Below are 25990 nucleotides of genomic sequence, written 5' to 3' on the forward strand. Positions count from 1 at the left end.
CATTGCAGGTAAGCCAGAAGTTCAGGGGACAACCTTTTGAGAAGTCGGGGCAGACGTCAAGGTGCAGCAGTTTAGGTCCAGTTGTGCAACAGTTGTGCTGTTCACACTCAGCTAAGCTACCCCAAGACACAGGTATGTACATACTTGATTTAGCTGTTGCAAAGGCACTATAAATTAATTTGTCCAAAGTCACTGTCTGTGGCAGAAAAGAGAATGGGACTACAGTTCAGCCACAAGCTGGGTCTGGTGTGTTACTATGTTGTAAGTGCTGATGCCTAAGCACCCACACGTAGCAGCTCTGTCTCTGGGAAGGTTTGTGCTGGCATGACAGGTCAAAGCTGTTGTACCTTGAGGATCAGCTCCAGAAGAGCTGGACTCTGGTCCATGAAGGCAGAAAGACTGGTGCAGGGCGTGAAGTCCCCTGAAGTAGGGATGCTTAGTGCTGATAGAAGCACATAACTTTACTCAAGTCCAGCATGCTCAGGCTCCTGCTGGCAGCAGCCAACTGGTACGTGCTCTGCTCCCACCTGGATGCGGTCTGCTCGCCCAGGCCCAGTGCTGGCACTTGCATAGATGTGAGCTGGAGGAAGGATGGAGAAGATGTTTACTCTAACAAGAGATACCCAGCGTTTCAGTCTCCACAATAATTAGGAGCAAAGCACTTTTAAAGCACCTTCTCTGCACCTATTATATAGGCACAGTGTGAGGTGTAGCCATTAATCAGACAAGCTGCTGGAGATAACTGCTAATTGAGAGTAGTCTGACTCCCTGAAGCTTCCCTCCCTCTTTCTACTCATGCTGAAATATATAATTTGTTCTGTACGCTGGTGTTCAAGAGCAGGTTGTGGCAGGTTGTGGTTTTACTCTTCTGCTGTGCTGGGGACTGGAGGAAGGGATAAGCTGTGTTTATACAGCAATAAAGTGTGTGTGTGCTGCATGCCTCTGTCCGCATCTCGGCAATCGTGGGGATGCTGTGAGTTCATATTCCAGTTCTGCGGGAATAGGTAAGAGTAGGTGGCTGGTAGGAAGCAACTGGAGAATTTCCATGGACATCTGATTTTGAATGTCCAAATCAGTGGTCACCAGCTCACCAAAGCAGCACCAGTATGTAGAGTGTTTCCAGCTGGTGTTGGAAAATTCAGCATGCTCATTCTCTTAATGCAAGATTGTGTTGCAATATCCAGCACTTCAACATAAGGAAGACTTTCCTTGCAGTAGTAATCCTCTTAAAGCCAGAAAGCGACTTGTGGGTGAAAGTGCCACCCACCAGCAGAGCTCCAGAGCAGGACTAGCTGTGAAATGAAGGACTAGAGAAATTAAGAAAAAATTGTTATCTCATGTATGGCTGGGTAAATCAGGTGGTAAATTAATGGAAAATACTGGAGTTGCAGGACAGTGAAACCAGCATAAAAAGAATCAGTGAGGCTCCATATCCCAGATGTGCTACATCACACTCAGCAACCTCCGGACAAGGTCGCTGCTACCTTGAACACTGCAAATCAGCACCTGCTGCTTTATTTTCTAGCCAAAATCAGCATTTTCATCCTCACTTTAATTTTCTGCCAATAGATGCTTTTTTTCCCATCATGATGATGCGCAACGGGTGCTATTAAAAAGTGCACTAAATTGCAATTAACTGTGAGAGACTTCTGACATGGCATAGCCACCTTAGGTGCTCCTGTCCTTCCTCTCTGCTGTGGGCTCAGGTGGGTGAAGAGAGGCAGCAGCAGTTGGGGCTCCCTTGGCCAAAGGTGGTGGGACAGTGGCAGTCCCCCACGATGTGTCTTGGGGGGTGGGGGTAGGGAATCGTTGCTGGTTGGACCCAAGACAAGTCTTTGTGTGGGGTGTTCCTGCTTGGCTCTGTTCCCAGCACAGTTTATCCAAAGGGAAGTCTTGCTGGGGAAAAAGTAAGCAAAAAAGCCTCCCTCTGTCTCTGCCTAAGCTTATTCCCATGTAATCCTCAACTGGATCTGGCTTTTTTCCCCTTTGCTGCTCAGTTCTTCGTCCTTTAGGAGTTGCCTAGGACTTAGCGAAGAAAGCCTGCCTCATTCCCTCAAAGGATCAAATCCATTTGGCCTGTTTTCCAGCCCGATTGATGTTTATATGTATTAATTGTTCCCCCTCTTGTTTTCTGATTTCCTACTGATATCATGGAAAGCCCTGAGGAAAACAATGTTTGATGGAGAATAACATGTTTCAGAAGACAACTTCCCATCTCCAATATTTGTGGATAATTAGAACATAGAATATAAATGGCTTGCAAAGCTGTTTATTAATTTTTTCCTTCCATTACCTAAAATAGTTAATTTCTCTGTGTATTTTAAACATCCCAGGCTGTTTTCCATGCAAAAGACAGAGATGACCACCTCTATGCCTGTTGTCCTTGTCCTGCCAACTCTGATTTAAGCAATATCAAATTTTTAGCATCTACTGCAATGATGACTCCTGGTGTTTACATACTACTTGATCATCCGCATGCATTAGCAAGTGAGAGCAGATTAACCCACACGCTTCCCAAGGCAGGTCCTGCAAATTTCCATAGATGGACAAACTGAGGCAAAAAAAAAATAAAATGCAGGGATGTCATGAGATCACAGGAGGAATAGAGATTAATTCTGGAACTGGAGATTCTCCTACCCGGTAACTTTTGGCTTCAGATGACGGTACACATTAATCACAGGATGTGACCTTATCTGGGTCAGGTTAAGGGTTTTGACTTTTAACAAAGCCCGAGCCAGGAATTCAGTGGAAAAAGACTTTTAAGTCACAATGTATGGCAAACTCATATTCAGGACAGGTGGTATTTTCTAAAAGTAGGTGTTTACTCCTAGAATTACCCTTCTTCCTTCCTGTAGCCTTTCTTCCTCATTCTGTGGTGCTTCTGCCCACAAACATCTCTTTTCCAGCATATTTCTGGCGGCAATTTTAACGATTTAAAAAAAAAAACAAAAACCAAAAAACCCAGCTATAAAAAACCCTTTCTCCCTGTCTTTGTCTCCTTACCTTCATGTTCCTCTTTGGCAATATTCTGGCCTAATTATGGATAAATGTACAACATTTAGTTTTGGAAAATGTCTTTTGTCTTCATATAGGAGGTGTAATTAGGGGTTTAGTTCATCTTGCTTTTTGTTCAGCTAAATGTCACACGCTCTGTTTGTGGTGTTGCCTTTTTTTTCCATCCAAGTAGGGAAACCAAGAATAGATTGCAGAAATAAATGTATCTTATTTCATTTTCTTTTAGAAAACTGCTTTCAGAGCCACTCTCCTCTCCTCCTTTCACCTTGTGCAAAGGATGGCAGACTGCTTCAGATGTCTGCCACCATAGCCTCTCCCTTCTGACAAATCCCACCTGGGTTTATGCCAGTGTGCAAATCGAGGGGGATCAGGATTTGACCCAGCAGACCCAACAGGAACCGTACAGAGGGCTTGACTCAAATCATTAGGCACCTTATGGGGCAGAACCAGACCCAATTAAAAACCTTGAAGGTGCCATTCTGGGTCAGCCTCGTAGTCCTGTGACAAGACTCTGCTCTTGCATTCCTCAGTCACAATCGTGAAGATTAGATTTTCTGCTATTTAAGCCATATTTTCTTTCAGTTTGGATGACAGCAACTTTCCACTGGCACCATATTCATTAAACTGCCTCTAAGTCCACAGCCATATTCAAAAGTGCTGCTCATTAAATCTTGGAAAGCAGACAACCTTTCCTCTTGTATGTTGGAGAGGATAAAAGCACTTGCAAAAGTCGTCTTTATAGGAATAAAAATAGTCCCAGAAGACAGTGAGTTTTTCTTTCCAATTTCACACAAGTTACTCTGCTAACAATTGCCCCTAATATTGTCTTATGTTATTTCTGGATATATTTACAATAAACCCAGAATAATTTCACAGAGATTCTTCTCTTCGTATAATTAACTGCCATGCCTGCTGCAGTGACTTATTGGTACCCATCACCCTGGTTTTAACACTCATTTCAGAAATAAAATTAGAGAGACAGATGCTGATTTTTGCATTATTCACAATGCTAAATTTTGTTTTGTCTGCTTTTATCATTTACCTTTACCCTTCTTATAAAAGTAAAGACATTTTAACTCTCAAATTATGGAGTTGCACTTATCTTAGGGATAATGGAACAGAAAATGTAGTTATGAACTTGTTTGCTTGAAAGAGAGGAAAAAAGTAAAAAAATTATTGTTAGTACTGCAGAAGAAATATGGAAAAAGTGCTGGCTTCAGGTTTACGTGTAATGCGTGATTGAAAAAAAAAAGAGCCAAGTGGGAACCTGCAGTGCCAAACTGCAATTAATCCCAGCTCACCAAAGCTTGAAAAGCAGATTTGCAGCTGATATATATTACATAGCACTCTGGAACAGGCAGGCAGCGGCTCCAATCCTCTGGCACAATGGCTGTAAGAGAAGAATTGGCCAGAGCCGGAGCGTTCGAGGTGATGCACCATGCTCCTGCAGGAGGCAGGCGCTGGAGAAACGTGGCCGCTGGCTGCTTGGATCCTGAAGTGGAACTGCTTTGCCTTCACCTGTGGAATCAGAGTAACAGGATCAGTTAGAAGATGGGAAAAATAATCCCCAGACAAAATACGCAGTTTGCCATGTGTGTGCTGCATCGGCTGAGCCAAGCCGCCCGTGCAAGCGTCAGCCGTGCAGGGCAGTGCTGCGGAGCACCCAGGTCCCCTACCAGTGGTAGTAGTATCACTACTACAGCCTCACTGCTGAGCAGGAATACACAAGAACTGATGAATAACGGTCTTCGGTTAAAATGTTGCAAGGCCGCTTTTTAGGAAATAATTGTATTTATGAATATTTTTGTCATTTTCTTCTTGTTAATTTTTCCCCTGTGAAAGAAAACTCTTTTCCTTACTATTCATTTGACTTTTGGTCTTTGGAGTGCTGTTTCTCATAACTACTTTGTTTAATTTTTCAAAAAATGGTTGCGCTTTCCCAGATGGTGCAGGGAATGGGATTTTGGGAGAACACAAATCCTACTCTTCCTGTTAATTAAAAAAAAATTAAATAGTTTTGAATATATTGTAGGATACTGTTGCTGCTGAATTTCCAGTGCAAGACTTTGTCCACCTTCTTTGCCCGGGTGGGACCATTCTCCAGGTCTCTTCCCAATGTCCCTGTCCTTGTTTGGGTTTAGTCTTCTATCTCCACCTCTATCTTATGTGCTAAAGTGAAAGCATATAAATCCTCTATTGAAGTAGTTTCCTGAGACCTAGTCAGGTTTTCATCATCACAGCCTTTTAATAAACCTGGCATGCAGAGCTCCAACACTCTTTAGTGTTACTCTAAGGGTAGGAAAGAGCAGCTTCTTTCATTCACAAGCACCAAGCATATTACTGCAGTCAGGCACCAAATGATGGTCTCATGCGCAACAATTATTTCCACTATTGTTCATGCTCATGCCAAAGATTAATTTCTTTGCCCACTGCAGACTTCTTGTCTGCTTTATTTCTGCATGTGGAGGGTACTCTACCCAGGGCTCTGGCTCTGTGCAGTCGTTGCAAGGACATCCAATTACCAGTTCAGCATTTTAGTTTGATTAAATGATAGTTATGATGGACAGCCCCACTTGCATTGTGTCCTCTGCACTTTTGTGTTGCTATTAACACAGGCTATGCAAGAAACCAGCCCTTGCCTGAATGCAAAGCCAGCTGGACTCAAAAAAGACCTTTTTAATGACTTCAGGGAACCTTGGATCCAGTCTCTGACACAAAGTATCATAGGCTGGTAGTCATAATAATTTGCTTTTTCAATCACAGGAAACTCCATGATTCTAGATACAACCAGCTCGAACAAATACATATTAAAATGAGAGTGCACCATAGGTGGGAAGATAAATATAATTGCACCCAATTTTGCACTTGCACTTGTCCTCTAGGAGCTAAAATGAGATTTTTAATATACTTATTATGAATATGTGCATCTGCTCTGCCATTTTTGCATAATGAGCACATTCCTGATACTTAAAGAATTAGTTTCCTCTCTCTCTAAGAGATAGGCAAAATGAGGCATGCTGTTATTCATGTATTTATTTATTCATTCATTATTTTTTTGCCTGAAGCATACTGGGCAATCCATCTTGTTCCCAGGAAAACCCCGGGGGATATGGAGAAGGCTCAGCATTCAGCTCTGAACTCAATTATAACAAATTTCATTCTATAAATTAGAACATGTTGCAGAGAAAGAAGAAAATGCAGCTCCCCATCGTACATTCCCTGAAAGAGAGAGAGAAAAAAATGCTTTTGGACAGTTGCCTTGAGAAATGCAGGGAAGGGAGATTTTCCAGCCTCCCCCAGATCCATGCTGCAGGAGGAAAGGGGCTGCTAGCTGTACTTCCAAATACGTTTTGCCACATCATGGTTTCATACACTGAGCAAAGTCCAAAGCAGCAGCAATAAACGTGGACAACACGCATCAGCCTTGACTCAAGTATCTGGAACTCAGACATGATCCTTCTGTGAAAGGAAAGCAACTTTTCTTGCTTGAGCGAACCAAATCATGGGCTTTTATTTTCCCCCTCAATGACTCAGAGGATAGTTTTAAAAATAAATATGATCTAAAATAATACATTATTTTCCAAAGTAATTCACATGCCAGAAAGCCATCAGGAGAGCATCTATAGGGTGTATCCCTGCAGAATGACTTAGATCTGTTGCAAGTGACATGCATCACTTCCACAGGCTGCCAAAACTGGCTCCAAAACTGCACGATGTGCACCAACATCCCTGAACACTGCAATGAAGACTCCCCAGTTGCTAACAGATTGATATAGCCAGTATTTTCATAGAATGATTTAGGCTGGAAAAGACCCTTAAGATCACCAAGTCCAACCGTTAAACTGACACTGCCAAACCCACCACTAAACCATGTCCCTAAGCAGCACATCTACATGTTTTTCAAACACCTCCAGGTATGACAACTCTACCACTGCCCTGGGAAGCCTCTTCCAATGCTTGACAACCCTTTCAGTGAAGAAAGGTTTCCTAATACTCAGTCTAAACCTCCCTGGCACAACTTGAGGCTATTCCTTCTTGTCATGTCATTCGTCTGGGAGAAGAGACCGACCCCCCTGCCTACAGCCCCCTGTCAGGTAGGTGCAGGGAGCAGCAAGATCCCCAGTGAGCATCCTCTTCTTCCCATCCTTCAGGTGATGTTTGTAAGCAAATGTGATTCATAACCAGAGTGATTGTTGTAGTCCTCTTAATGACTTCATTTGCAGCAAAAACCAGATACCCACGTGCACCTGGTAGCAGGGGACCAGGGTGTGCAGGTTGTGCCCATGCAGCACAAGAGCTGTGGAAGTAGCTGTTTCTTGAAAACTAACTGGAATTGGTGCATTGCTGACCTCTTAACGCCTTTACTGTGTTTAAATAGTGGTCCTATTTAGCCATGTTTCCTTGTTTTAGATAGCTTTTTAAATTTACTTGGGTTCTGACTCAATCTGGACAACTGCAGTGGTTTCTGTTGCAGTGAGAAAATGCTGCTCCTGGTATCTCTGCAGCTTTGCACCGAAGGCTGAAAACTGAGCAATGAGTTGTCAGAGCAAAGAAACCAAAGAGCATGGACAACCCACAACCCTGTGTTGCGCTGGTTCAGGTGAATCGCTACAAAGGGGTTTGAAGGCTGACGAATGAAGCAGCAGCTTGATGCCTGGCCAAAGCAGTGCCTAAGCAGCCAGTTCACCACAATTCCCAGCGACACAAGGGAATGCAGGAGGAATGGGCTCTCAGGCTGCTGTGGGATGCTCTTAGACAGGCAACATACCTGCAAGTCACTGGCACTCAACACCTGAATCTGAGTCTCGGGTGCAAAGTGTGGGGACCGGGTAAGTAAGTGTCTGAAACTGTCAACATGCTAATCAAGCACGGCAGGCTTGAGGTAGGATGCTCTAATAAAGGTGAGGATGCGTGAGATGTTCTCATAAATATGCAGCAGTCTGCCAGCTGGTTTGTCCCCTCTTTGCAGACTGCACAGGACTGTATAGTTTATATCTATTTCTTCTGATTTCTTAGCCTGCCCCCTTGGTAGGTAACATTTACTTTCATCTGTTGCAAAACTGAGTCCCATGTAAGCAGCTAAGGGGTTACTCTTTAACCAGGAACCACGTACACCACCGCCAGGTCAAATAAAACACTGGCAAAACCATTAAGCTCTTTTAATTTTTAACATCCTTATTTCCAGGGTGCCTCTCAGAAGCTCAGGCAGGCAGCTCTGTACCGCTGGCCCTCTGCAGCAGCTTGGGCTGCATCCAAAGGAACGCGAAACCACTGGGAAGGTTTCCATTAACTTCGCTAGGTTAGATCCTCTGGCAGGAAAATACTTGTCATTTCAGGCTCCGTGGGATGGCTCTACTGCTGCCTATTTCAAAGGTTAAAAAAAATCAGCTGTGAGGAGCACACATCCTGAACATGACAAACCCCATTTTTCTGCTGGAGTTATCATTCCAATATGAGTCATGACACAGGTTTTCTTACCTTATCTGGGCTTCTTTAGGGAAGAGCTTCGTTCTACTTCCCCCACCAAACCTGAAGATAGCCACTGTGGTCCTTTTGCTTACCTGGCTCTTAACAGCTGTTAAGAGCCTTTAGGGCAGCAAGGAACTGGGGGGAGTCAGACAGCTGAACTTCTAATTATTTTGGTTTTGTTTTTTTTACTTTGTTTGCCGCCAACACACAGAGGAAAAAGGGCATAAGAGCTAACGTGGCAGAACCACCCCCTCCAAACACTTCAGTGTTAGAGCAATGCTGAAGGACCAAAACACCAGTTTCAGTGCAGCTTTAGGGTAACAGCTGGAGCCAGGAGGATCTGTAGGTACTGAATCAATAATTGTTTTTTTCTTACATCAGACAAGTGGGTTGCTTGAGCCAACACCACTTGCAGTCCCTCCTGATGAAGAAAAGAAGGGGTTTGCTGTACTGAACTTCAGGAGCAAAGTTCAGCCAGGCTTTTCTACACCTACAGAGGCAGGGTCTTCATCTGCACAGGTACAGATAGTGCAGAAGATGTCCTCAAAGATAGCCCTCAGATGGACAATGAGGGTAAAGCACTTGGTCAGGCTCTTATGAATGGGGTCTGGAGGAATAAAGAATTTCACAGGAATGATCACACAAGCTCCTATAGAAGCCTACTGGATGCATCACAAAGAGAGGGCTCTGTAGGCAAGACCAACATAAGGAACCCTACTGCAAACTGTTGAGTCTGAAGACCACTGCCAGCATTAAAATGAAGCTCCAATTACAATGCAAAGACTTGGCTATAGATGCTTCTATTTATAAATAATGAATTTTGGAGTTTACTCAGGCTAAAAAAGCATCCATTAAAAATGGAAATCCAGTGCAAATCAGTGAAGCAGACAGCTAGAAATACAAAAAAAGATAAGTAATAATAATAAATTATTTAAGCTTATCGCTAAGAAAGCCATGAGAAAGTCAGAGAGACTATTCATCTGTAAATGGAGCAGTGGAAGAAGATAACGGGCCTAAATTCTGCTGCTGCAAAGCTCTCACTGACTTCACTGATTAAGAAGGAGTTGCTTAAAAATCAGGAGAAAGGGTTCTGATTTCATCTGGAAAACAATGTGAACTTCGCTCAATGGACTAACCAGAAAAGCCTTTTATCGTCACTATTTATAAAGTGCTGCCTGTGGCAAAGATTCCTGGTGCTGCTCTAAGAGGTTGCACGAATTCTTATGGTGAAGGACTAAGGAGGATATGCTAGAAGGAAAGCTGCTTGCAATTTTGGACAGCCTGATTTGCTTAGTTTACAAGTCAGAAGAGGATTTGTCCTCCATTTCCAAAGCTCAGCCTGAGAGCAGAGCAGTAAGTGTTGCTCCTGGCTTATGTATCAGTGTCTGCAAGAAAGGATTTGACTGTCAACTTGCCTTTGTCATTTGGGGTTTGTCACCCCGTCGTCTGTTCGTGTCCTGTCCCCTCCTCCCTGGGCTTCCTCCGCTGCATTGCTTACATTTTGCTGACAGCTTTAACTTTCATTTGTCATTTAGCTGTGCATGAGGATTCAGAAGATGCATGCAGATTGTACTCCTCACTTGATTTATGGCACCTTCTGCAAGCATCCAGGTGCTCCAGTGAGCAACGCGGACGTACAGGGATCACTATATTTCAGCAGACTCCAACAACCACCTCTGGAGTGACACATGGCTGGCACAAGAACAGCACCAGCAGCAGGAGGGATGAGATTTTAAATTGTCTGTCTTCTGGGTAGGATCTATCTTAAGTCGCCCTGGGATGTATTTTGAAGTTATGACATGGTCAACTAAAGCACGTAGGTAGCTTTGTACATATGTCTATCAATCGGTCAGCACCTTTCTAGAAGAAGTGGCAAGGAATTTAGGGAGGCACAGTGGGTCTGGCTGAGCCCCGTGGCAGCCCTCACGGTGCTGTGCTCCGTACCCACAGCCAGAGAGGTGCTGATAACACACCGGTGCTCCGGCTCCTGCTGACCAGGGCTGGCACAGCACCAGGGCTGGCACAGCACCAGGGCTGGCTCTGCCACATTCCGCCTCGCCAGCAGGCTGGGGGTGGGCAAGATCTGGTGAGGGGACACAGCCGGGACAGCTGACCCACACTGACCAAAGGGATATTCCATGGCATATGTCTCAGATATAAAAACTAAGAGAAAGGAGGAGGGAGGGGTGTTCGTTATTTATGACATTTGCCTTCTGAAGCAACTGCTACGCACACTGAAGCCCGGCTGCCCGGGAAATGGCCAAACATCGCCTGCTGATGGGAAGTAGGGAATAACATCCTTCCACACATCCAACTTTTACTTTTGCTTCATTAAACTGCCTTTATCTTGACCTCCAAGTTTTTTCATCTTATTCCCCCCACCCCCCACCTTGCCGAGAAGGGGAGTGACAGAGCAGCTTGGTGGGCACCTGGCGTCCAGCCAACCTCAACCCACCACAGCAGGGATCCCAACGCCATTCATTACTGTGGCCAAGGCACGATGTGACCCAGATTCCCATATTCATAGAAGTGGAGAGTACTCTGATCTGACACCTCCAACTCTGAGATAGTCTGCTTTAGTTCAAGCTGCCAATTCCATCTGCAAGCTGCTGGGTTTGGCCTGTATCTGAGCAAGATTCAAGGCATAACACATGCTACCTGTGACAGGGGAAAGGGGCTGATGGTGTATGAAGGTCATTTGAAAGAGAGGAGCTGATCTCCCAGCAAATAAGTAAGTCTTTATATAGTGGCAGTCCTCCTGTCCTGCTCAAAATCCCCTTATTTCATGTTAACTACATCAAAGTTGCATAAATGGAAAACCTCAGAAAGTGTTTAATATCTCTAAAAATATAGAGCAGCAGACAGCACGTATTCCAGCAGCCCTGGAAGACGATCTCTAGACACACACTTTTGCTCTGACCTTGCATTAGAGGCAGAGGTACTGGTACTGCCAAATCGATAGCCTCCTTCTTGCTTATGCTTCATTTTTACCCATGACCAAAGCTGGTATGACCTCAGTTCTCAGGTCTTTTGCCCCACCAAATTGAATTGCTTTCAATTTTTTTCCTAGACAGCCCCCAAAAGCATTGGATTAGTACTTTACTGATGCAAATGTAGAAGCTAGCAGATAATTCAGTTTGATCTGGTCACAGACTGAGTTATGGCTCGAGGCTACCTATGAATCACTTTTAACATAAAAAAATGTATTCTTAAGAAATCCAGCAGCTTCTAACTGGTAATAACTTGAAATTCCATGTGAAAACTTGTCCCAGGCAACTCAGTGTTTCCCTTAAACACTCCATTTACAAAGAAACTTCCTTGTGCATGCTGATTTCTGTATGTTGAGCCCAAATACTTTAATAAACAACTACTGGCAAGAAAGACCATAGAAACAACCAATATCTGGAATAATTTCTGGAAAATTAATTTTGCGGTCATACATTCAGTACTAGATGAAAGTTTGTTCCATCAGGGTACCGATTATCAAGGCTTTCCTATATGCCCAGCTCCAAGCTGGAAACTCAGCACTTGTAGGCTGGGGCCACTAAAGCCTTGGGGCAGGGGCAGCCGTCAGGTGGGCTTTGGATGTGTTAACGGGACAGTGCTGTAGCTGCAATGGAATAGAGCAGGAATTCCCCCTCGGACAGGTACCACACACAGACCCACTCTCAGGAACTAGAATACTCCTTGGACACTCCCCCCTTTCTCGCCCACATAGGACAAGTTCATTTTCAGTTCAGCACGCACAGGCAACAGTCAGGCTGAAATTCCAGGTTCTCTCCTCCTACATAACGCTCCTTGCTGTGGCTTACATTGCCTTCTCCTTCAGGCTTTCAGCCTGCCTATACCTCACGGGCTCTGCCTGGTACTGCTGATCACAACAGTGGTATCTTATTCAAATAATGAGAGCTTTTTTCTTTGGTTTGTGTGAATTTCCTTTGATGCTGAAATAACAGAAAAACAGCAAAACAAAACGAGGCTCTCATCGAATTACTCAGGAGAATACAGTAAGCTATTCTAGGCTGTCAGATACAGTTGTAATTAGGTGCATTTAGAAGTACATTATCTATTTTTAGCTGTTATTTATTGTGCATACTATATTTACTGAGCCCTTCTTGGTACATTATTGTCTAAGTGCTGTTGCTACACCAGTTTTTGAGATCTGGAGACAAACCAATTGGATTCTGACATTTATTTATCTTCTCAGAGTGAATCTTTTTTTCTGGTAAATATGTAGGACTCCTAAAGAGACGTTACACCACGTCAGGCTAATCCTGCTTAGTTCATGGATTACTGACCTAATGCACAATGACAGCCCTTTCAGAGCCACTGTCTTGCACCGCAGTAATCTGCTGTCACACGTGCCTGCTGAAGCGCACAACCCCTGCGCACCAAACCCACTGACCCCTCCGCATGGGAACCCCCAAGAACGAGCTGTCCCTGTGCAAAGGTACCTCAGATTGTACCCACTGCTGAGAGAGCTGGGAGAGCTATCACCGCCCGTAGAGGGATGCGTTTCACCCCAGGACAGGAGAGCAAATCCCTTTGCTTAAAGGCTCTCAAAACCCCAGGAGGCTTTCAGGAGAAGAAATTCAGGCCAGCTGCTAGCTCTGCCTTGGGGCAGTGGAGATGCACCCCAAAAGAGTGGTTTGCCCCTCCCTGGGCTGTACAGAGCTATTCTCCAGCCTGCATTAGCCCCAAGAGCTGAGAGCTCAAAGGCAGAGCCACAAGGTCACTCCCCGGATCCAGTTTCCCATCTCTCATGCCCACTCACCCCTGCCCACGCAGGAAAGAAATAACAGAACAAGGCAATAATTCTTTTCCCTTCCCAAATACCTGAAGAATTAATATGAGTCAAAACTCTCGTTACCTGGCAGCATGAATGCAAACACTCCAGAGCTTCCTGGTAGATACTGAGAAGCAACTCCACAGCTTGTTTTAATTAATCAGCCCTTCTACTTCTTGCAATATCCTCCAGATCAGTCTCATGTGCTCAGCTCCCTGGCCACACAAAGGGCCTGAACTCAGCTCTTGCTACTCACTGCCTGAGCACCCTGCAGTGTATTTAGGCTTGCACGGCTCAGGTGTGGTTAATTCACCCCAATTTCCCATTGGAGGCACAGAGGAAAGGAAAACTCTCCCTGTACCTTAGTTATTTATCTCCCTTCTTCCAAGATGCTTACATATGTCATGCCAAAGAAAAGCCTCCCCTTCAGCTTTTCTGTATGTCTAATTTAGGAGTGGAAACAAGAAGAACCTTTAGAGGACTAGAAAGCTTTAGCACAGAGCTTGCAAGGGGAAGCATCAAAGTGCAGGAAAAGAAAGAAACTGGAGGCTCTACAGAGCCGGTTACAATACAGCAAGGATGAGTGACCTTTAGTTAACTATTCTACAGAAACATTACTAATTCTGCTTATAGAAATTCAGAACCAGGTTCATAACAGTACATTTATATCCCTGACAGCACCAGGCAGTCTTCTGCAAAGACCTTCAGCTTGAACCACCCAGCCAGGAGCACCTGACCTACAACCCAGCTTCTAAAGAACAAAGACCTTTGCTACATCTGCTCTTCTCTGAGCTAAGAGGCTGCCAAGTACTGCTTCCCAAAAGAAGACCAGGTCTGCAGCCCCAGAGCCCTTGGCTGACCTGACCCTAGAAGCAGAAAGCAGGGCTGGAATGGGAAGGCAATTTTACATCCCCGTCTGCTGTCCTGGCACAATCTCACAGTGATAAAAAGCTGCACCTGCATGAAAACCACAGCCAGGCATTGAGGATAAAGGAAGGATAATATCCCTTGTTTTGTCTTTTTGATAAACCTATGTCTGGGGTCTTTTTGGCTAATGGGGACAGTGAGATTGTAGTGCAAGTGCTATGCTACAGAGAACATCTTTGCTACTGTAGGTGGGTTTTGGAAAGTGGAAAAAAAAAAGCTATGGAGTAAGAGAAATTTTCTAAGTTTGTAGACAGTTATATAATCTGAGATGTTCTGTTCTCTTTGTATGCTATGTATGTGAGGGTCATGAGAATTTGAAATGGGCAGTAATATAGTAAAATACTTTTTTTTTTTCTTACTGATAATATACCAACCTAAGAAGTGAATGAGACTATATTGTAGCTCTTTCTTGCATTCATAATTTTAATATGCTGAAATGCCTACATTTTTGTGTATCTGGCTACAACCTTTTAAAGTACATGCTTACAAATCCCTGAGAAGAAAGACATAAAATAAATGACAGCTTTGAATTATAGTTGCGATGAACATTGTCATAATAAATTCTTTCCTCATCCAAAAGAGCAATGAGGGATTCCTTCTGTACCACACCATGTTTTCACAAGTCAAATACAGCCACTTGTACAATAGCTTGCTTTTGGGCTGAAAGTCTGCACACCTATTACGTGAACTCGGCTGAATGTGATTCAAAACTATTTGGTTAAGAAAACCATGCTTCTAGGTAATGTAGGGTGAGATTTTAGGGGTTGTGCAAGGGGTTATGCTACCTACATCAGAGGCACGGCTGTACCTAAATCCTCTGAGCAGTGTGTCAAGCCATAATCTTTTAGAGGTGTTGCTCTACAGCTTGTTTCTACAGCTGTAACTGCAAGAGGAAGGGATGCTGAAATACTAGTCAATGCTTCCATATAAAGATTAGCCATTTTCAACACCATGGTCCTTATCGAGTTGTAATGTATATTAATCATCAGTTCCCTACTTAAACTCAATTTGCAGTTGCTACAATAGGGATGACAACTAAAACACCTACTTCTGGAATACTCAGCTGCTGTGTACAGCTCTGCACTGAACGAGACTTCCAGTGAAAAACGAATCCATTTAGACACGATGGCTACACATTTTGCCATATCTTTATTGCACTTTTACCACGTTGCAAACAATTCCACAAAAATGCTGCAAAAGTAAGCCTAGAGCTGCTGAAAGCAGCTTTTTACCCATATATGTATATATTTACACAAAACTATCAAAAGCGAAGTTGAAAAGTAGCAGCTCAGCTATGATAGTCTAGAAAGATAAGAGCTGCCACCTCCTTATGGACAAATAGTACAACTTGTCATTTTACATCACTTTGTAAAACCAACATTCAAGTATTCCTGTCAATGCACAATTAGTGAAATTCCCTTCTGGTAACCACTGTATTTATTATTATTATTATTATTATTATTATTTTTGCCTTTAAAAGTTCATAATGCCTTAACCCTTTAAATGCTGAGTAGCCAGGGGAAAAAAAGCATTCAATTTAAATAAGATACAGTGGATTAGAGCACTTAAAGGGTTAACACAATACTAAGTGGACTGTCACCACAAATAAAGTGTGAGTCACAAAACTATGTCGCCCCTCTTAGTTAAATTTGGTAGGTAGGTCTGGGGTTTCATAGATATACCATATATAAATACAAAATATTAAGTAAAGGCCTCCTTTCTATACAAAAAGGACAGGAGGTGTTTTGCTATCAGACTGTTGTCTGTCAATGATCTGAGTATTTTCTGAATCTTTTCATAATCTCTCTTTAGGAACTAATGAAAAGCATCACATTAGGCTTATTTTTCTTAATTCTTAATGAACTAATCCTTTGCAGAGTCTACACTTTACCTACTTTGGGAACAATTATATCTCATTTCTGAATTCACTGAATTCACAAAGTGGCATACACAGTCTTTTGCAAGACTTTTTTTTTTTTTTTTTTCTTTTTCCTCTTTGAATCTTCTTTACTTGGCTGGTAAAAACGTAGTCTTGCGATTTCACTACCTCTCGGTCGTAACAGTGTTAACATCAGTGTTAAAGTCATTTTCAACCACATTGTCATAACCATCCTTTTCTATACAGTCACTAACAGCCTTGAGGACAATCCGCAGCCGCCTGTCCATCGCCTCCAAGTGAGGCTGGTAAAGAATGGGAGCTATTTTATCTTTTAGTAAAGATTCCTTCATCAAGAGACTGAGTTTGTACTCCTCCTTGGCTAACAGCTGTAATCGCAGATAGGTAGACTTCCTTATTCTAAAAGAAAAAGGAGAGAAAAAAATGCAAATCAGTGTTTTCATCACTATTGATCCTGAGAGGGCTAAAAGGCTTATAGTCAGCATAGCAATAATAGTGTCAAAACCTGATGTGATGTGAAACGATGAGAACGAGGCAGTGCCACAGTCCTAACGAGCCGCTGGCATGGTCCCCTGGCCAGCGATCTCTGGGAGCCCTTAGACATGGAGAGGTTTTGGAGCACAGCTCTGCAGTCAAGTGCAGACAGCCTTCGTGCTCTTCGGCTGGGTAAGGCACCAGCTGGATCTGGTGCAGCATTCCTAGGGTCATGTCCATCTTGGCAATGACAAGCGTGACGCACGTGGCACTGAGCTGGGCATGGGCAATGGCAGTGGGGGCTCCTGGCAGCTCACCCTGCAGGGACACCCAGCACCACCACAGACACACAGCTCACCCTGCGTCCCAGCCATGCGAAGCTGAAACTCTAAATGTCACCTGCCCTCTCTGACAATCCTGGCCACGGGCGCCGAGGAAAGCCGTTGAGAAGCTCTTTAACAAGCTGGGCTATGTTTTGCCACTTGAGTTCCATGGGACATGTATTTTGTCTTAATAAAGCCTCCCACAACAGCTTGCAGTCACGTGCCTGCAAGGTCCTGATCTCAACAAAGCACTTAATGCGTTCGTGCCAACGCTCAGGGCTAGCTCAGGACAGGCTCCCTCGGCAGGATCGTAACATCTCCTCCCCTCCGTGGTATGCAATAAAAGATTCACTTGAACATTTCAGTCCTGTTAGTGGAAACAACTGTATAAAATGGGAAACAGCTCCAGAAGTGAAACATACCTGCAGCACTGGTTTAAAGGCACCAATATGGAAAGTTCATCATGGGAATATTTTCCAAACCTATTTAAAGATAGAGCAACAACATCACAAAGGCTGTTTTGAGGACTAACTTTTTTCTTTTTTTTCCCTAGAAAGATTATTAAAGGTATTTACCCTCTTCCATTATCTAAGTGGATAATAAATGTTTCATTTCCGAACTTCTCAAAGGTCTCGTAGTGATGTCGATCCATGTTACCTACAGGATAAGGAAGAAAAAAAGACTGTTCTTGCTCTGGCTGCTGCTGAGCCTGCAGGTCAGGGCAGTACAAAATCCATGGTTCAGTGAGAAGCCCAGTGCTCCCCAAACACGACAGCTGTGTAGGGCAGAGAAACCAGTGGGCCTACTGAACTCATTTGCTTCTACTGCTGGAAACCCCAGTGTGCCATACTGGAAAATGGACTGTTATGCCTCAGGGCAGTTTTCAAGCTCTGTGTAACTTTTATACTTAAGCTCTAGCAGACTCAGCAGGAGACAAAGCCAACCTTCCCACCCTCCAGCAACCCCTCCTGGGGTACACCAAGGAAATACCTCTCAAGTATGATGACATCTCAGCTGTTTGGGGAGCCTTGTCACCTGTGAGGTAGCTATGTCTTAAGCCAGCAGAGCTCCATCAATGAAAATGAGCCTGGCTGCTCTACCCTGGGTCACTACCGTATGTAAAGCAGCCATGGGCACATGTGCCAGGTGTGAGGCTTAGTTAAGGGAGGGGAAAATGCATCCGTCAAGCAGGGAAGTTAATCCATCTAACTTTGCTAATATTGTATTAAACTTTGTGAACCATGACCAAACATCCTGGTTTTCCTCTAATAAGAACTTTGTCTAAATTTCTAGATGCCTGGAAACAAAAACAATATTATGGCTCTAACATATAGAGCAGGATGCTCCTGCAGTGGTACAGCTGAGCAGATCTCTTTGGGCACCCATGGCAGGCAGACGCATGTTCTGCTTTTTAAGGTCAAGGTGCAGAGTACCGGTGTCAAGCTATGAATTTTGTCTTCATGGCAGGGGTCTTGAGCCACTTATAGATGCCACATATGGCCCCAGAGCTGTGATTTGGCCTCTCCTGCTGCAGCCCATTGCAGAAATCTCAGCAGTGGCAATGGCAGAGGATATTTCCATGCTGGCTTGTGTCCAAGGATCAAGCATGTATGTTGGCACCTTACAGGTACATTAGCTGCAGCAGAACAGGTTTGACATGAGAATGTCTCAGTGTTAACCACTGAGTACACTTGGAATAGGTTGCTGTTACCTGCTTGTTAATAACTGTTTTATTCCAATAAGGTTACATGAACAGAAAAAAACCCCTTCCTGATACATATCACAGTTGTCTTTGTGACAAAGCAACTTTTCTTTTTTTTTTTTCCCCCTCTCTGGCAGTTTATAGAGCAAGCAGCAGTGAATACTACTGCAGGCTGAAAACAATGTGCCAATAATGAATCGTCTTTGCATGTGCATCCAGGAGCCGTATGTTACAATGCTAAAGCACTCACTAAAGCAAAGTGTGAAGCCCTTAACTGTTGTGAAGGAGACTAGCCTGACCTGTGTTCATCTTCACTCTGCATTTTTGAACATCTTTGTTCCTTTAATCTGCACTGATGGGAATACACAACCATTTAAATCTGCATTTTCTCATCATCATCTAGCACTGCACATACAGTAAATGCAGCTTCAACCATGCTTTAGCAAACTGCTGAGCTATGCATAGCAGTGTAGAAAGAAATGGTTCTTATTCTAATTAAATGTTGCATTTAATTTTTGAAAAAGATGAAACATACCCATTAGGAAATCAAAAACTGTCATATCCATTACATCCAGAATTCTGGTCCCACTGTCATACGGGGGTGTTTGTTTAACCTCTTCACAATAATCTGGATCAACTTCCCATCTGGAAAAGCCAACATTTTGATATTTTATGTGACATACAAAACTTACTGAGTATTGCAAAAAAAAAAAAAAAGTTATTTTGCAAAGATCTCTAGTTGCATCACGTTCAACTGAGGGCAGGGTCAGGCAGAGACAGCAAATTCTTCAGGCTGCTTCCAGTAATGCAGGCAACTGATAAAGATTGTGAATGAGGAAAAAGGAAGAAGACCACAAGACTGAAAACTATCTGGTTAATAACTTCACGATTTAGGAGACCAGCTGCACCATCAGTCATATGATGAAAACATCTGAGACTCGTTCAGGGCTGCTGATAGCAGTGAATCTTTCTCCCTCTGATAGGACTTAAGACAGGTCCTGTTGCAGCCTGTCAAAGCCACTGGAGGTATCTGTCCCACGAGGGAATTACGCCATTGAAGGTCCTTTAAGGTTCAGGACCATAAGCTGGAGCTCCTTGCAAGTGTAAGAACTCTGTCCCTTCCCAGGAGCTGGACCCACTGGAGAAATGCAGGTGTTCTCCTAAGCCTTAATGCTTTAGATCAGCCGAGGGCAGTAATTGCAGTACCGTTTTATTTTCCTATTGCCCTTGGCAGCTGGCAAACCCTTTGCTCACCACTACTCACTCTGCTTTCTTTCGCTTGTGGTAGGAACGTCTCCAAGGGTTTCTCCAGGTTTTCCTTTTCGCTAAAGACAAATCTGGTAGGAAAGCAGCCAGAGAACCTTCAATCTGATCTGGTTTTCCACACAGGGCGTGCTCTGTTGAGCAGTAGTAGGAGCATTCCCCATAGAAGCAGATGTTGTTGGCTGGCAAATAAAGGAAAAGAGTTTTAAAACCTACCCTTCAATTAGCATTCAAGAATTCAAAAAAGCACTGATGCATGTATGAGCGGAAATAAACCTCAGACCCAAAACCCCGTTACCACACAGTTTTCTTCTACTGAAACCACCAGAAAGACATTCATTTCAGTGACTGGGATCACGCCCTATGCTGAGCTCTCTGTGAATATTTCCAGTCTATTTATATTTAAAAAAATAAAATATATATATTTTAATCCTTTCCCTTCTCCTTTCATTTTCGCAGACTGATACATCCTTTGGGATATATTTGTTACCCCAGGCTGGAACCTGAAATCCCAGAGCTGAACAAGTAGCACATGTCCAAAATTAAGTCACCTTTCAAAATCTTGGCTCGTTTAAGAACAGACATCACTGTCTCATTCATTTACTTGCTGGTAGGAGAAGAACTGGCAGTTTTACTAAGGAGAATTATTTACCACGAAGACTCATGTGGGGGTGTGTATGGAAGGTGGAGATAGCACAGATGTAACTCTGCCAGCACACATCCCAAACACAAATGTCTTCCTCCACACATCATGTTACTCCAACAACCACAGAAAAAGAACCTGCAGCAGCTTTTGGAGCATGTGTTATCTTAAAACGTCCCCGAAGCTGCCACCACATATTTCTGTACAACAGGAACACCCACCTGTTTACAAAAACTCCCTTCCCACATGAACTCACTGGAGGTGGGAGAGAGCTGCTCACCCCCAAACTGCACCAACATCGGACTATGAACAGAACACTGCTGATCTTGTCGGTGTGCTACAACTCTTCTGACGATGCCTTATGCACATAAAATGACATTAGAGGAAGACTGTGCCCTTTCCTTATGGTAATGCATGAAGCTGAGAAGTCACATTGCTTCCTAATTCCCCACAAGGTCTCTAAATTCAAATATGACTTCTGAGCTACTCTCCCTTTGGCCAAGCTCGGTATAAAGGCAGCAGGAAGAGCTGGTCAACAGAGGGAGGTGGTTTTCTGCTTGCCACAGAAGACCCCGTGGCTCGGAAAGGTAAGCTGGTGGGGTTTCATCGCAGCGATGCCCTGCAGCACACCGTCTCACACATCACCGTGATGTCCCCCTGGTCCAGACATAACCCATGGCCGGCAAAGAGCCTGGCAGAGATGGTACACCGCCGGTGGGCAGTGCCAGGGAGACAATGAGCCAAGCAGACAGGCAGCAATACTCACCCCACTGCTATGGAGAGAGAAGGAGGAGGGACAAACAGAGCAAGGAGCTGCAGTTGGGGAAGAATCAGTAGGAGAACATGGAAGAACAATAAGGTCTCGTGATGTTTTCCATTGTATTAATTAGCTGCATTACCTGGGACTGACTGCTAACCATGGAATGACACCAAATAATTGGATGATAAGGCTGATGTGTTACTATTTGACAGTGTCTCAGCTCTTCATTTCCAGGTCTCTGTGCATGGCCATCAGATTTGTCTGTTAAGTTGTAAGTGCTTTACTCTGGAGACAGCCTTTTCGCATCCCTCTGTTGTGACTGATGCCTAAGGACCACTCATCTACCTGTGCTCAGGAACAACTCCAACCCAAACCTGTGTATTTACTTTCACAGGGTTGGCTCATACCAGTTAAATATATCCTGACTGAGTCCAGAAATATTTACCCTGTGGTCAAAAACCTTGTTGACAATTACTAAAAGAGAAGTACTTCAGGGAAAGGAAAATGAAGAACAGAAATTAAAAAAGGAAGCAAGGGAGCACTCAACATGTCTATACTTTGAATTTAGTAACTTAAAGTGTTTTACCATGTAGAATATCCTTTCTTAAAAATTATTCTAAGAATTTTTCCTTACACCTAAGTCATACTTAGTCCCTTAACATTTTAGTTAAAGGAACAGTAGTTTGGGACTTCCAATGGGCTATGAAGTGCCCGTGTCCCTGGCCAACAGGCCACTCTGCTATTTGCTATAAACCACAGCACAAGTCTCGGTGCTGCTCATCACACAATACGCCTATTTTTCCTTGTAAGCAAGTCACTATCATAACTCCTATCTCTGAGAGTGAAGTTTTGAAAACCTTTTTACAAAATGTATGGGAAAAGAGCGGTCGCAGTTAGGGAAACTTGGGTTGGAACGGACTCCGGAGGCCTCTGGGCCAAGCTACAGCTTTGAACCAGCTTCTCCAGGTTAAAACCCTCCGAAACCCTCAGCTTCTCCTTGTACACCAGATGCACCAGCTCCAGGACCATCTCAGTGGTCTCCAGCACCATCTCCTTCAGACTCACTCTCTTCATTAGTCTAAATTAAGTGTAAAGTCAACATCTAGCCAAGACCAACCGAATGCAGCCCGGGGCGTGCTGCCCTGCAGTCTCTAACCTCTCATGGGTTTCCTTCTCAAAAATGCTGTGGCATCATGGACTTGGCGTAGCTTTTACACGGTTGACGCAGGTGCCTCAACTTTGCCTTTGATCATCCTGGCAAAACCAGGAGGGCTTCATGCCTCCCTGCGAACCTCGTCCATAATTCAGGATGGAAGTCAACAGTTGTCCAAGCACCTGTGGGCAGCACTGCCAGCTGCAGATGGCCTGCAAACAGCAGGATCATGCTGGGCCCTTAGGAAGGGTGGGATATGCTCAGCCAAGAAAAACCAGGGAAAAACATCTGTGATTTATACCCTTAAAAGAAATTATTGCAGACAAAACATTTCAAGGGGTTCCAGGCCGCCACAAGGGATGATTTGCAAGAAATCACAGACAGATGCTGCTCTCTGCAGGCCAGCACAGAAGAGCTAGGAGATAGAAAGCGATCCCTCATTCCTGGGCACCTGCTGCCTCGGTGGGATGGTGGCTCTCGGCTGCGCTGCAGCGAAGGTTTACGTTTGTACCGATCTGAAGCTGCAGCAGGGCTTGTGCTTCAGTTCAGCTGTGTCAGCATCACCTGCTTGTCTATGGAGGGAGGGATCCCATGCAGATTTATCTTGATCGCCTGAGACAATTTACCTTCCAGGGTTTCTATGACCTGACTTCCACCTGGAAGCGGGAAGCCGATGCTCAGTTATCTGCTGCCGTAACTGTTTTGTAAAGAGCAAAAGGCCCAGCAATGCCCCTCCCGTGCTATTGCAGCCTCTGCTGCTCACTATGTAAATCTGACCTTTCAAAGAAGGAATTATATTAAACACAGCATTTTGCACAGTGGGAAGATAAATGCTGTGTTTAATAGTTTGCTTCTGACTTTAACTTTGGGAACAATGAAACCCTGCTCCGTATTGTCAACGAAAGCAACCGGGACTAATCATTTGACAGTAATCACACATTCGTATCCAGATAAATCTTCAGGAAAGCTTGGGGGCTACGGCAGCAATGGCATTCACTGCTGCAGAGTGACACAGCTAGCACGTGTGCTGCCTGTGCTGTGCTGGTCTGCCCATCCCCACACTGGCTGGGCTCCTTCAGCTATCGATCTTCCCATAGACCCCCACCACCTGCAATGGGAGTCCAGTCCTCCCAGCAAAGGATGTGTCCGGTCATTAAGACACCAAACTTGCAGTAAAACTACATAAGTACTTCTTGGTGAGATGTTACTTTCGATGGCAAAGCTTTTTTTTTGCCAGCTGTTACTCTCCCTGTTGGCTCAGACCAGTGGTACTTACTCTCCACAGCTCCTGTCTGATTTCTGGGGGTAGTGGAGGTGAAAAGATGCTGTATCTCAAGTTACTATTAATGAAATTAAGTGCTTTGATTGATACAGAATAGACATCTTGGAATGTCTACCCTAGTTCTTATATACAAGCGGCGAGATGAAGCAGCCTGAATTATCTAGGGAAACATTAATTTTTAAGGTTTCTTAAAAATGTAGGGAAAAAAAGAGGTACCAAATATAGAAAAGCGCAGTTCTCATTTAAGACTTCAAGGTGCAGTAGCAAGCCTCTTTGAAACCTAAGTAGGTGACCCACATTCTGCACAGCAGACTGAGGGTAAAATTCCAGCTAGAGACACAAGCCCAGTGTTCACCAGCAATCCCGTGCTAAGAGCAGGGTTTGGCCTTTCGAAGGCCAAGGCTAAGAGGGAAGGGGAGATGAGGTCTATTGGATTGCAGTCCTCCTCCCATTAAATTCGCCCAGCCCATACGTTCCTCAGTCATTCCATACAGGTGTTTCTGTACAAACCCCTGTCACAGGTAAAAAACCACCAGGAATTTATGCTCCTGCAGAGTGGGTAGAAATGGCAACAGCAGCAGCACTGGCAAACCAGAAAGGAAGGGATGCTTATACATGCTGAAATGTTAAAATGCTAAGAATTTGCTACATGCAAACTCCTTTGTTAAAAAACCAAAATTGTTTCCCCAAAGCACTAGAGAGGCAAAAGAATCTCAAGCAGCGCCACAAATGTCTGACTTTCATTATCTGAGGAGGAATGGATACAATACATAATGAAATCCACGCACAAATCATTGTCTGGTGACCGAAACTCCAGCTAATTATAACAATTAAGAACCAGAGTGTCTGTGTACTCATCTGCACATTTCCTGTGTGTCATCCTGATAGCCGGACAATGATTTTTCTCAGGAAGAAAAGGAACAAGTGGAGATACCTTGAAGCAAATTGTTTGGCAGAGCAATTCTTTTATTGAGATTTGCATGACCATTAATAGAGGACATTTAGCAAGCCCGTGCAATTGGAGTACTGGAAAGAATTCTGAATATTTACTAAAGCAATGCATGAAAAGATCTTTCTTTCACCTGCTCAAAATAATAAGTAATTCAGAATTTCTATTGTTTGCTGAGAGGGAGAAAAAAAATCCATAATCCCTTGGAATTGGTTAATATGAACAAAACCATAGTGCTTACTAGCTGTGTAACATTGATTTCTTTAAGCTGCTGCCTCAATTACTTCCAAAACGAAGGCTGACATCATTAATATGCCTCTTTTTTCCTAGCAAATTACCATTCATTTGTAAGACTAGCAGGCTACTGCAGTCTACCCTACTGCAAAGGATGTAAAATTAATTTAAATAATTACTGACCTAATTCCATTTCACATGTTTAGTCCAAACTGCCTGGAAGTGCACTTTTCCGCAATCTGCTTTCTCTCTGAATGCAGCCTAATGCATCGACTGACCTGTCTGCTCGCAGCCATTTCCACTTTCCGATGGAAGAAGGGATGCTGCTCCGCAGCGCGCTCCAAAACTACAACTGCCTGCAGCTTCCTGGCCCTGATTTCCATGCCTGATGGGACAAGTGAGATGGCCCAGGCGTGGAAATGCAGTGAGGTTTCTTCCAAAACATCTCTGCACTGGTCCAGGGAATAACACAGTATACTGATGAGCGTCATCAATATTTACCCTCTGAGCGTTTCCACTGCAAACAGTGGTCTCCTAGCCAGAGGGGAAGAGCTTTCCATAAAATCAATTACATTTAGCACTCATTTCATTTTAAGAGATGTATGTGGGTGCATGGAGAGGGATACATTGCCAGCAGACAGCACATGTCCCCATGACCACTAATTATCTCTGAGCACCCGTAGGGATGGAGATGCAGAGACACAGCCACCTGAAATGCTGTCCCAGAGAGGCCTCAATAGCTCAGTGTGGCTGCACAGGCTGCTTCTTGCAAGTATCTATGCGTAATGCCCCAATTTCTTGGGTTTGTGACCAGTTCTCCCTCAAAACCAACCGACTTTGCCACACCTCATCTGCCAGAGTGGCCAAGTCAGCCTCTTCCAGCCTTCCCCAGGCTTCCCATTCCCTCTCCATCCTCACCTCCCCAGGCCACGGGGTTCATCTCAGCACCCTTCTCTTTTCCCTTCTCTGCCCTCAATCTGCTGCTTGAGCTGCCTGCTAGGTTTCTGAATTTGTTTCTAAATGCTTAATTTAGGACCTTTATTACTTTTTCATTAAGCATTAATTAATGCCTGCCTTTTAAGGTCAGTATGAAATACAAGACGGAGGTTGGGC

General features: G+C 44.1%; 2 protein-coding genes across 2 annotated transcripts in view; both read right to left on the reverse strand.

Moving 5' to 3' along the window:
- Positions 1-15217, reverse strand: part of FOXL3 (forkhead box L3) — a 37898-nt gene extending 22681 nt beyond the window's left edge. The window contains exon 1 of the mRNA XM_080382466.1: positions 1-15217. This exon is cut by the window's left edge and continues 16978 nt beyond it. The gene's annotated coding sequence lies outside the window, so the exon portion shown is untranslated.
- Positions 15218-15327: 110 nt separating this feature from the next.
- FAM20C (FAM20C golgi associated secretory pathway kinase) overlaps positions 15328-25990 on the reverse strand; it is a 73286-nt gene continuing 62623 nt past the window's right edge. The window contains exons 6-10 of the mRNA XM_080382427.1: positions 19858-20038; positions 19129-19238; positions 17467-17548; positions 17314-17373; positions 15328-16493 (exon numbers count right to left, since the gene is read on the reverse strand). Of these exons, the coding sequence (XP_080238553.1) occupies positions 16241-16493; positions 17314-17373; positions 17467-17548; positions 19129-19238; positions 19858-20038 (686 nt within the window). The 3' untranslated portion in view covers positions 15328-16240. The remainder of the gene's footprint in view (positions 16494-17313; positions 17374-17466; positions 17549-19128; positions 19239-19857; positions 20039-25990) is intronic.

Source organism: Falco punctatus (genome assembly GCF_963210335.1).
Source record: "Falco punctatus genome assembly, chromosome: 4".
In the NCBI taxonomy this organism is placed as follows: Eukaryota; Metazoa; Chordata; class Aves; order Falconiformes; family Falconidae; genus Falco; species Falco punctatus.